The sequence below is a fragment of the Microtus oregoni genome, unplaced genomic scaffold (assembly GCF_018167655.1).
Source record: "Microtus oregoni isolate MIOR12 unplaced genomic scaffold, Mior012 000036F_ref0000092, whole genome shotgun sequence".
Lineage (NCBI taxonomy): Eukaryota > Metazoa > Chordata > Mammalia > Rodentia > Cricetidae > Microtus > Microtus oregoni.
Window position 1 is genome coordinate 10,707,350 of NW_024543095.1, and position 12,005 is coordinate 10,719,354.

Genomic DNA, 12,005 nt, shown 5'->3' on the forward strand with positions numbered 1-12,005 from the left:
TCTGCAGGCCAGAAGAGGGCACCAGATCTCATTACAGATGGTCGTGAGCCACCATGTGGTTGTCAGGAATTGAACTCAGGACCTTTGGAAGAGCAGGCAATGCTCTTAACCTCTGAGCCATCTCTCCAGCCCCAGGAAGAATCTTTTATAAGACTTAAATGAAACTTGAAATTTTTCTTCACTAATCTAAAGGTTACAAAACTGCTTCTGCTAACTATGGACTACCTGGATGAAAAGTATTCTTTTAAACTGAAAACCAAAAGGCTATATCCATTTTCTAATTATTAAAAAGGTGCAAACTTTTTAACAGCCTTAGTATACGATTACTTAAAAAGAGAAAGAAACCAATCTAGAGGGAGAATGTTTAATAAATGGTGTTGAGACAAATAGCTGTTTTGATCAAAAATAAAATTCTTAAATCTTACGCCATATAGAAAAATACATTTTATGATGGACCAAAGATTAAGAAATAAAAATGCAAATATCCCAAAGTCTACACACAATTTTGGGAAGGCTGACAAGTTCTCTGAAACCCATCTATGGAACCCAGATAATATAGGAGAATTATTAATTTTAACTTCTATAGTTTTAAAATACCAATGTCAAATACTTTATGTACCTTAAGATTAGGTCACATGCAAAATAATGAAGATGAACACATTAACTTATTATTATAACTTTATAAAATCTCCAAAATGGAACTAGGAACAAAACCATGTCAATACAAACAGATGATGACTTTTGAAAAGAAACACACCAATCTGATTTGAGTGCACACCATACAAGTGTGTTCATGTATATTAAGCCTTTTAGAAATTGAAATCGGCTAAATCTGTAGGTTCTTGAAATCAACAAATGCAATGTTATTGTCAAATTTGATTAAAATAATAAATACAAATTATGCTTAATGAGTAACTATAACATTCAATCAGCTATTGTAGGAATTCTGTAATAAAATGCAATATTTTCACCTGCATTAATCTCAAATACAATGGAAAAACATTTACAGATAATTAGCACTAAGAATGCAAATATATTTTACCATGGAACAAAACTTGTAATAATGTTAGAAATCATACGTTGTATAAATCCACAATGAAGCTGTAGACAGTCTACATTATGGTATTCTATCTTAAGGTGAAAACAATATTTAAGCTAACAACAAATTTACTTGAGGCAAAATATGTTTATTACAGAACAGGATCTTATAGTAAGCAAGGCAACATTAGATCAACCATTTTAGATTATTTTTTATGAAGTATAGCTTTAAAACTGTAATAAAGATAAACATAAATTCTAACATGCTCTTCTCTTCTTATAAATGGGATGATGTAGAAAAGCAAAGCTTCAGTGTATAGGGGTTGGAACCATCTGTAAAAATTGAAAAAAGTGAAGTTAACATTCCATCAAAATTTTGAGATCAGCTTGAATTAGTAAATTATTCTACCATTTTATAGTATAGTATAGAAACAGGAATACAAAGAAGGAAATTCTTCTATTTTTTTTTTGTTTTTGTTTTTTTTTTTTTTTGTTTTTCGAGACAGGGTTTCTCTGTGGTTTTGGAGCCTGTCCTGGAACTAGCTCTGTAGACCAGGCTGGTCTCAAACTCACAGAGATCCACCTGCCTCTGCCTCCCGAGTGCTGGGATTAAAGGCATGTGCCACCACCGGCATGCTAGTACTTTTTTAAAAGATGAAATTTTATGGGGCTGGAGAGATGGCTCAGTGGCACTGGCTGCTCTTCCAGAGGTCCTGAGTTCAATTTCCAGCAACCACATGGTGGCTCCCAACCATCTGTAATGAGATCTGGCGCCCTCTTCTGGCGTGCGGGCATACATGGAGGCAGAATGTTGTGTACATAATAAGTAAAAAAATAAAATTAAAAAAAAAAAAAGATGAAATTTTATACCCTTGAGATCCAGGATTAAAGCAAATTATACAACATAAAGTTTCAAAACTTAAAAGTTTTTCATAGCATATTGAAAAAAAACAAAAAACAAAAAAACAAACAATAACATCAACAAAAAAAAAACAAGGCCATTTACCTTTCTGGAGGCAAATCAAAACAACAGAATACTATTTTTCAGCTATCATACTGGTAAAGACTGAAGGTGTGATTCAATATTCTAATGCTGGGCAATGAGCATTTTAATAGATCACAGGTAAGCACAACCTTCCTAAAGGACAATCATTTTGCCAAAATACACACCTTAATGTCCTGTGCTACGGAAACTGACCTATAAATACAAAGTACAGGTTGAGAAGGACTCTATTTTTAATGTGCTGGCTACTGGGAGTTTGACCATGCTCCGATTAGTCTACGGGCAACACAAAATTAGACTTGAGGGTTCATTAATGAGGAGATTGGCCTCAAACTCCTCAGTGCTGGAATTAAGGCATGCAATTCCATGCCTGTTAATATATATATATATATATTGTTTGTTTGTTTGTTTGTTTTTCAAGACAGGGTTTCTCTAGCTTTTAGACCAAGCTGGTCTCAAACTCAGAGATCTGCCTGTCTCTGTCTCCCAAATGCTAGGATTAAAGGCATGTGCCACTACAGCCTGGCCTAAATTTTTTTATAAGTTTATTTTCTTAAGGTAGCTGGGAGAATTTCAGAACTCACCACCCTATGACTTTATATAGGTTCCTGAACAATCCTTTAGAGATAAATTGCTTCAAACCCCACCAAAATTCCATGTGACTAGGGTCAAGCCACTGTGGCGTGGAACCTCTGAAGCCCGTTCCTGCCTTCCTGAGCACCTCCTCCACTCCACCTGTCACGCACTCAGCACTCACAGATGTGTGCCCACTGCATCACTCACTTGGGACTCGTATCTGGTAGTGATTGAGTGCAGTAAGAGCTTCCACGGCATCAGTTTTACATTTCCACTCCAACAGCCCAGAAAGTGTTTTAGCAGAAGCTAAAAGAAAACAAATGCAAATCCAGTTGTTACTTTATCTGTCAGCAACCTTCTTGTAAAACTTGAAGACTTTTCAAGGGACTTTCACTTACCTTTCGCATCGAACACTTTATATTTGATGAATGGAAGAACTTCATGGTCATTACACAACTGCCAAGGAAAGGCAAAATATCAGAAATACAAAATTTAAATAAAATAAAAAACCCTTGTTATAGTAGCATTTAAACCTCTAGTATAACATAAATTAATGTATGTCTAGGTTATTATCAAGTTCTAAGAGAAACAAACTGGAAAAAAAAACAGTGAAATTCTAAACTATGAAAATAATTTCACATATAATAAAACAGATTCCTTTTAGGTCATAATACATTTTCTTAGATTTTATAAAGAGCTAAGTAAACACCAAAGAAAGGAAGTACAACTCCAAAAAAGTGCATTGTTCCTGAACTGCTCCTACAGTTATACAAGTTACAGGGGGAAGGAATACAAAATTTTATTATTAGTGAGATTTAAAGTAAAACAACTTTATTTACTGTTGCTTTTACTTTATTTTTTGGGCCAGGCTCCTGCTATGTAACCCAAGACAGCCTTAAACTCGGCAATTCTCCTGCCTCTCAGCCTTCCAAGTGCTCGGACTATACACCACACTTAGCAGAGAAGATTCTAAAAGCATCTGGTTAACCAGTCTGGCCAAGTGGCAAACTTTAGGTTCAGTAAGAGACCCTGTCTTTAAAAAAGGGGTGTGAGTGTCATTTTGGCAATGCATATACTAAGGTTGGAAACAAAGAATATGAACATGGCGGACCTTTCCAACGATGTCAAATTCAGAAATTGTCTATGAATTTAAAAAACAAGTTTAGCTGGGTGGTGGTAGTGCATGCCTTTAATCCCAGCACTCAGGAGGCAGAGGCAGGCGGATCTTTGAGTTCGATGCCAGCCTGGTCTACTACAAGAGCTAGTTCCAGGACAGCTAGGACTGTTACACAGAGAAACTCTGTCTTGAAGAGAAAAAATACAAACAACAACAGCAACAACAACAACAAAAAAACAAAAACAAAAAGTTTAATTTTCAAAGCAAATTTCATTAATAGAAATATTACAGGGGCTGGAGAGATGGCTCAGTGGTTAAGAGCATTGCCTGCTCTTCCAAAGCTCCTGAGTTCAATTCCCAGCAACCACATGGTGGCTCACAACCATCCGTAATGGGGTCTGGTGCCCTCTTCTGGCCTGCAGGCATACACACAGATAGAACACTGCATACATAATAAATAAACAAATAAATAAATAAATAAATAAATAATTTTTTAAGGAAAAGAAAGAAATATTACATAAACTTCAAACACAAAGAGCAACATTTTATATACTTTTCTTTAGTGCCTACCTTTGTGAAGGTCTCTTCTGTGACACACAGTGGAACATTGTAATAATGCAGCACACATGAGGGTGGCTGGATTATATTCTTAGATGCTTGGCCAGCACTTGTGAAGCGATTATTTTTACTCATTGCAAAATCTTTGTAGCTACTTGTACCATCCTCCAGCTCAAATATTTGACTTGGAACAACTGAATGTTGTTTAGATACACTGAGGATAAGAAAATAAAAACACAATTTATCTTGTTAGATAAGCAGCAGCAGTCACAAAACAACTTTTATGAGTAAACAAAAGAAAGTATATATAGTTATTTAAGTACAGTACAAAAGTACCCATTGGCATACAAGGGAATATAAAATTGGTATCCAGGAACCACCGACCTCCATCCCCCAAGGGGGGGGGGAACATGCTTTTTTATACTTTCATAGTATTTACATGTAACCCATGCATAACCTTATCTATTTACTCTTTTGTTTTCTGTCTTTCTCTCTTTCTTGAGACAGGATTTCTCTGTGTAACAGTCCTAGCTGTCCTGGAACTAGCTCTTGTAGACCAGGCTGGCCTTGAACTCAAGATTCCTCTACCTCTGTCTTCCTAGTGCTGGGATTAATTAAAGGCGTGCACCACCACTGCCCAGGTCATTCTTATATTTTAGATATTAGAAAGAAAATGAATCAAATCCCACGTCAGAAAAAATTTAAGAACTTATCTGTTTTAACATTGTTTTATGATAATAAAACTAAAAACTAAGAGGTCTGAATTAAGAGATGGCTCAGTGGTTGAGAGTTCTTACTGCTATTGCAGAGGACCCCTTCACAGCACCAAGACTGGTTGGCTGACAGCCATTAGCTCCAGGGGAATATAATGTCCTCTTCTAGATTCTTTGGACACTTGTGAACTCATGTATACATATGTAATTCCAGAAAAGTAGAACAATTATATAACTCCTACCACTTGTCAACAGTAATAATACTAATGTTTCTACCTTCAGATGTATGCTCAGTTACTACAAAATATTCTGAAATTAACAAGGATTTCAAAACATTGTTAACATTCTTAACTTAAGTAATTACCAAACATTAAGTCTTTTCCCAAAGAGTTTGACATTATTAAGGTGCGTGACAGCTCTTTCCACAGCATACTCATCGCCCATTTCTACCAGTGCTGTGCCAGGAATGGTCTTCATAAATTTCACCTGAAATTACAAAAATCCCAACATCATTTCTTAGAATCTTAACCTTATTCTGTTTTACAGGACAGCCTTAACTTTTACCAAAACTGACTGAAGTTAAAGGGGAAGACTGTAATTGTACTCTACAGCACACGGAGGGCAGGTTTATCCCAAGGCTATTATCTGTGTGATCTAGAGCTAATCTACTTAATTCCTCTATATCAAACTGTTGTTATAAAATGAAGATAATGATTACATCCCTAGGTACTCAGCCTAGACTCAGCAATATTCATCAAACAAATATCTGAGTATGTAGTATGTTTTGATAAGCACTGTGCTAGGTACTAGAGATTGAATGGTAAACATAACCGTCTTCATCTTTATATGGTAGTAAGCAATTCAGAAATGTCAAGGTGATAAATAATACAAGATAGCCTAGAGGTAGCATGGTAGCAGGAAGGACAATGTTGGACACTTAGAACTACTAAACCACACAGTAAGTGTGACAACTTGAACACTTTTCTTCTTATCTGTTCACCTCAAGGAAACAGAGAATGTGTAAATCGCTAAGTTCAATCATTATCACCGCTGCCAGTTTTAAAAGGATACCCTAGCACTCTTTACCATACCTGTACAAATTAGTAATACCAGAAATTTTCAGCTTTACTTGAAATCAGCTGATTTAATCCAGCGATATTCTAGAAACCTAGTAAGTTTATATACATAGTATGTTTATATAAGTTGCCCTTTTCTGACCTCCATAGTCAACAGGCACACACATCATATATACACACACACACAGGCAAAACATTCATACACATTTATAAATCCTTAAAAAATCATATCATTGGAAAAGTTTAAATAAGTATCTTTAAATTTAAAGGACTATAATGGCTTGAGTTTTATGCACCACAATCCATCATTTATTTATTTAACACTATTAAAAACTTGGGGACTGAAGAGCTAGATGGCTCAGTAGTTAAGAGCACTCACTCCCTAGCTGCTCTTCCAGAGGATACAGGCTTAATTCCCAGCACCCACATGGTGGCTTACAACTTTCTTTAACTCTAGCTCCAGATCTAAAGCTCTCTTCTGGCCTTTGAGATCAGACATGTAAGTGGTGCATAAACACACAAACACACGAAATGTAACAGTAGAATTAGCTAAACAATATACCAAAAACTGAATTATGAGAAAATTCTTAACACAAAAGACATAGATTAAACTTACTGAGTTTAGCTGTCTACCTACCCTCAGACAAAATACAAATTTTTTTTCTGGGGAGGGAAATGGGAGGTGGTGGCGGGGAAGAGACAGAAATCTTTAATAAATAAATAAATTAAAAAAAATTAAAAAATTTTTTTTCTTTTCTTCCTCTTCTTAATACAATGAAATAATGGAAATATATTAGGTTTTTAGAATTAATGAACCAAGAACTAGGAATATCAAGTTTTTAGGCCATTCTCTCACTCCCACACCAATGACTCATATGTGTATCCTTTCTTATCACTATCTATAGAAAGAGTATTAAAATCACAAGAGGAAAATTAACATTATTACAGTATTGGAACATTCTGTCAAAGTGGGTCAATTTCAAATATTAACTGAGCTCAAATAAAAACACATTGTTTCTTGCAAGATGATTGAAGCTGGCTCAGCCATTACGACATAAGTTTAGTTCTAGCACCCACATGGTGCTAACTCTCTCAGGGAATCTAAAATCCTCTTCTGACTTCCATGGGCCCAGGTACACATGTGGTGCACTGACATACATGCAGGCAAAACACTCACACACATAAAATAAAAAATATAAACACACATAAAATAAAAAATGGAAAAAGATATTCATACCATGGCATTTAAAAAGCAAGTATATAACAACCCTCCCAAAGCACGTCAAATAGCTCCATGAGTATAACTGCTCTTTGAAATTCTACAGTTTAAACTGGAAAATAGACTACCCAACATCATAATTTGGCTGATAGTACACCGTAGAACATCAATATCAGTTTCTTGTTCATGTGATCACATAAGAGACATACATAAGGAAGCCTGGCGTGTTGCTGCTTCTCAGGATTAGAGAACAAATGGTGTATATATTGCTAGTATGTCAAATCAGGAGTCAAACAACTGACAACACAGGCTTCACATCTTTAGTACACTAGGAGGTGACTAAACCTTTTGGTTTCAGTCACCTTTGGAAATACTCATAATACTGGTCATTTAAAACATAACTTATTGTTTTAATACTAACAATCTATACTAATCACTTGCCAGTAAAAAATTAATCATTTCTGTAATTCAAACATAACAGATTTTAAGCTTATGAGTTCAGTATTCAAAGAACTTCAGACGTTTCTGACAGAAATGTGTAGCATTTTCTGAATTAACTACTATATATTCAATCAAATAAACTAACAAAATGAAATTCACCTTTTCGATATTTCCATACAAGCAGAATAGGTTGAAGACTCTTGAACAATTCATTTTGAGCTGATGTAATCCACTAACCATTACAACGGAACCAGAGGGACTTCCTCCATGCATGTAAGAGGAAGAAGCTTGTGGTAATGGATAAGCAACAAGTTCAGGTGTATCTCTAGAGCCCATTCTATAACGACTTGGTAAAGGCAATAATGGACCATGTGATCCTGCAAAAATAACCAAAATAATAAGTAAGTAACACTTACATGCATTTCCATTTACAAAAATAAGTAGATGCACTTTACCATATAAAAATCCAGCACACACCCTGCCAAAGTTATAACCTCATTCTCCTAAATTAAACTCTCAAAATTTGTTTTATGTACATCAAAAAACCAAGAATATGAATATTTAAATATAAATACAGAAATCAAAATCAGCATTTATATGTACCACACCCAATGGACAGCTATATCTACATATACAAAATTTCTTTTTTCAAAAGGTTTAAGACTAGGCTAGACTAGAACTGAAGGAGCCAGTGTAAAACTCTGGGATATGGATGTATGCACGTATGACGCTATAATTCAGCTAGGCATGGTGATACACACTTATAACTACCCATGTCATTTAGAGGAATGACACAATACAATGTAAGAAACTACCTTTATAATAAATATAAGAAAAAATATTTTCAAGCCAGTATAATGGTCCATGCTTTTAATCCCAGCACTAGGGAGGCAGGGCCAAGTGGATCTCTGTTAAGGTTGAAGCCAGCAAAGATACAAAGTGACACCTTGTTTCATACAACTCCCCCAAAAGAAAAACCATTTTCAGTTCTACAAAACGTTGTCTCCTTGAATATATTGTACTATAATGTACTTTTCAGGAAAATGAATACTAGATTCATTAGTTAGCACCTCATCAATATGTAGTTCTTCTATCGTCCTCCATTGACTATTTCGTGTGTGTGATGCATGTGTCGTGGTAGAAGGACAGCTTGCAGGAGTCTGTTCTCTCCTTCTACCATTGTGTGTTCCAAGAATCAAACTCAGGCAGTCAGGCTTAGCAGCAAATGCCTTTACCCACCAAGCTATCTCACAGGTCTGCAACCCTCCCCTACCCACAATAAATAAAAGCAAAACAAAACAAGAACCCATCAGAAAATATCTAAAATTCTATGAAAACTGTCTGCTCATTACACCTATAAACCAAAAAAATCTTAATGTCAGAATCAACTTGCTAAATTTAAGAGTTGTAAACCTTACCCCCACCCCCAGACAGGGTTTCACTGTGTAACAGCCCTAGCTGTCCTGAAACTAGCTCTGTAGACTAGTTGAGCCTGGAACTCAAGAGATCCATCTGCCTCTGGTCCTGAGTGCTCAGGATTAAAGACATGCACCCACCATTGCCTGGCGACCTAGTGGTTTTTTTGTATCTACAACTTCACTTTCAAGCTTTTTTTGAGTGTGTAACAGAACAGAACAACAGTAAAGAAACAGGTACAAAAATAGGTAGAGAGCTGGGCAGTGGCCACACACGCCTTTAATCCCAACACCCAGGAGGCAAAGGCAGGCCAGGCCGATCTCTAAATTTGAGGTCAGTCCAGTCTACAGAGTGAGTTCCAGGATAGCCAGGGCTATACAGAGAAATCCTGTCTCAAAAAACCAAAGGAGGCCGGGCGGTGGTGGCGCACGCCTTTAATCCCAGCACTCGGGAGGCAGAGGCAGGCGGATCTCTGTGAGTTCGAGACCAGCCTGGTCTACAAGAGCTAGTTCCAGGACAGGCTCCAAAACCACAGAGAAACCCTGTCTCGAAAAACCAAAAAAAAAAAAAAAAAAAAAAAAAAAAAACCAAAAAAACCAAAGGAGACAGGGAGTATGTTAACAGCAATTAAAGACCCAGAAGCAACAACTAAGATGGAGACCTATAATTCAAAAACATAAACCCAGGGGGCTAAAGAGCTTACTGCTCTTCCAGGAGGCCTGGGTTTGGTTCCCAGGACCCATGTGAGGCAACTGCCTACAACCTCCGTTACAGGGGATGATAACTTCTAGCCTCCTCAGGAATCTGCACAGCGATGTACATAAACGCACACAAGCACACTTGTTAAACATAACATAAATGTTAATATACATAAAAATTCCACCGGGCGGTGGTGGCACGTGCCTTAAATCCCAGCACTCAGGAGGCAGGGGCAGGCAGATCTCTGTGAGTTCGAGGCCAGCCTAGTCTACAGGATCTAGTTCCAGGACAGGCTCCAAAGCTACAGAAAAACCCTGTCTCGGGGTGGGGGTGAGGGAACAGAAGCATAATCTACTCCGTATGTATAATAAACACCAAAATCTCAAGTTATTTTTCCCCATTTTAAGAAGAAACCGTAGCATCAACTTTTTTGTAGGACACAAAGACTTTGATCACCACATTGCAACGTCACTGTTCATATTATACTGCCTTCCTGCCACTACTACTTGCTTATGCAACAATACTTAACTAAAGTCACTATTCCTTTCCCCATGGGAAGTGAAAAGACCTGAAGCAGATAGGCAATACAAGCTTCCACTGAGCTCAAGTGGGACAAACTTCCTTACTGCTGAGATACAGGTTAAGTAACAGCCAAAGCCAGTACAAGAGGATAAAAATGCTGTGATGTTTTTAACTACGACCATAAGTCAACAGAATTAAATTATCTAAATGATTTAGACTCTACTGTATAGCCATCAGTCCTAAATAGCAGATTCAAGTCTTGATGCTTTTTAGAAAACTAATGCTTCACATTTTTTAAAAAAATCCATTTATATGGGAAAATGTTAAATAAATGGCATCATTAACATTTTGAAGTCATATACTGTCTTTCAAGATTTAAAAAAATCTTTGATCCAGGAAATCCAAAAATGCTAATCATCAACTTTGATTTCTTAAAGCTCACAGTTTAAGTATGATGAATTCAAAACCAGCCTACTTGACACCTCGAGTTCCAGATCAGCAGGGAATACATAGTAAGACCACATCTTTTAAACAAAAAAACTGTAAAAGCATAAAATTTATCCTATGATAACAATGAATAAATTTAATCTAATTGAAAATATGCACCTGACTCATATTTTTCTTGATTTCCTCTTTATTTCCGGTCATTACGTAGGAACACCTATGATGTAACACAAAAGGCAAATAAAGCTGTTCTGTTTAACTGCTGCTCTGAAGATACAGTTGTGATCTGCACATTTGTAAACTATCTCAGCACCCTAGGATACACGTCTATCTTCTTCCCACTTTATCTCACTTCACTTCTCTTTTTTATTTACAGTCTGTCCTTTTAAAGTCCATCTGCTTAACCTCTATCTCTCAAAGGTTTGTTTCTGCCTGCACTTATTACAGCAGGCCAGAAGAGGGCACCAGATCTCATTATAAATGGTTGTGAGCCACCACGTAGTTGCTGGGAATTGAACTTAGGACCTCTGGAAGAGCAGCCAGCAGCAAGCACTTAACTTCTCTCTTAGGAAGCAGAAGAAATTAATCTACAAGTTCAATATCTTAAATGATGTAGCTGAGAATAGATGTACCCATACATCCGAGACAACTATCCCCTGAAAGCAAGACTTCACCATCTCAATGATCCCTATTTAGCACCTATCACTCAAAATTATGCACTCCCCCCTCTCTTTTTAGTTCTTTGAGACAGGGTTTCTCTGTCCTGGAACTCACTCTATAAACCAGGCTCACCTCGAACTCACTGAGATCCATCTGCCTCTGCTTCCCAAGTGTGCCACCACTGCCCGACTGCCATTGACACATTTAACTCCACAAATAACACAACACTTTCTGTGATACCTAGCACAATAGGCTTCTACTCAGCATTTCTTTACTGCACAAACAAAACTACACATATACTCTTGTGTTACAGAAACAAAGAAAAATAATCAAGGATTATACAAATTAATAATCATGCCAGGCCAGCAAGATGGTTTTTCACGTAAAAGGCCTCCAAGCCTAATAACCTGAATTCAATTCCTGGGTCCACAGGGAAGAGAACTAAGTCCTCTGACCTCCACTGGCACACACACACAAAATGAAAACGTAATTTAAAAAAAAAAAATGTAAAAACAAAACAAAA

General features: G+C 36.7%; 1 protein-coding gene across 1 annotated transcript in view; it reads right to left on the bottom strand.

Annotated features, from left to right (window-relative positions):
* Positions 1 to 665: 665 nt before the first annotated feature.
* Hnrnpll (heterogeneous nuclear ribonucleoprotein L like) overlaps positions 666 to 12,005 on the bottom strand; it is a 31,771-nt gene continuing 20,431 nt past the window's right edge. Inside the window, exons 8-13 of the mRNA XM_041631129.1 lie at positions 7,901 to 8,118; positions 5,370 to 5,491; positions 4,305 to 4,506; positions 3,016 to 3,073; positions 2,825 to 2,923; positions 666 to 1,371 (exon numbers count right to left, since the gene is read on the bottom strand). Coding sequence (XP_041487063.1) covers positions 1,316 to 1,371; positions 2,825 to 2,923; positions 3,016 to 3,073; positions 4,305 to 4,506; positions 5,370 to 5,491; positions 7,901 to 8,118 — 755 coding nt within the window. The 3' untranslated portion in view covers positions 666 to 1,315. The remainder of the gene's footprint in view (positions 1,372 to 2,824; positions 2,924 to 3,015; positions 3,074 to 4,304; positions 4,507 to 5,369; positions 5,492 to 7,900; positions 8,119 to 12,005) is intronic.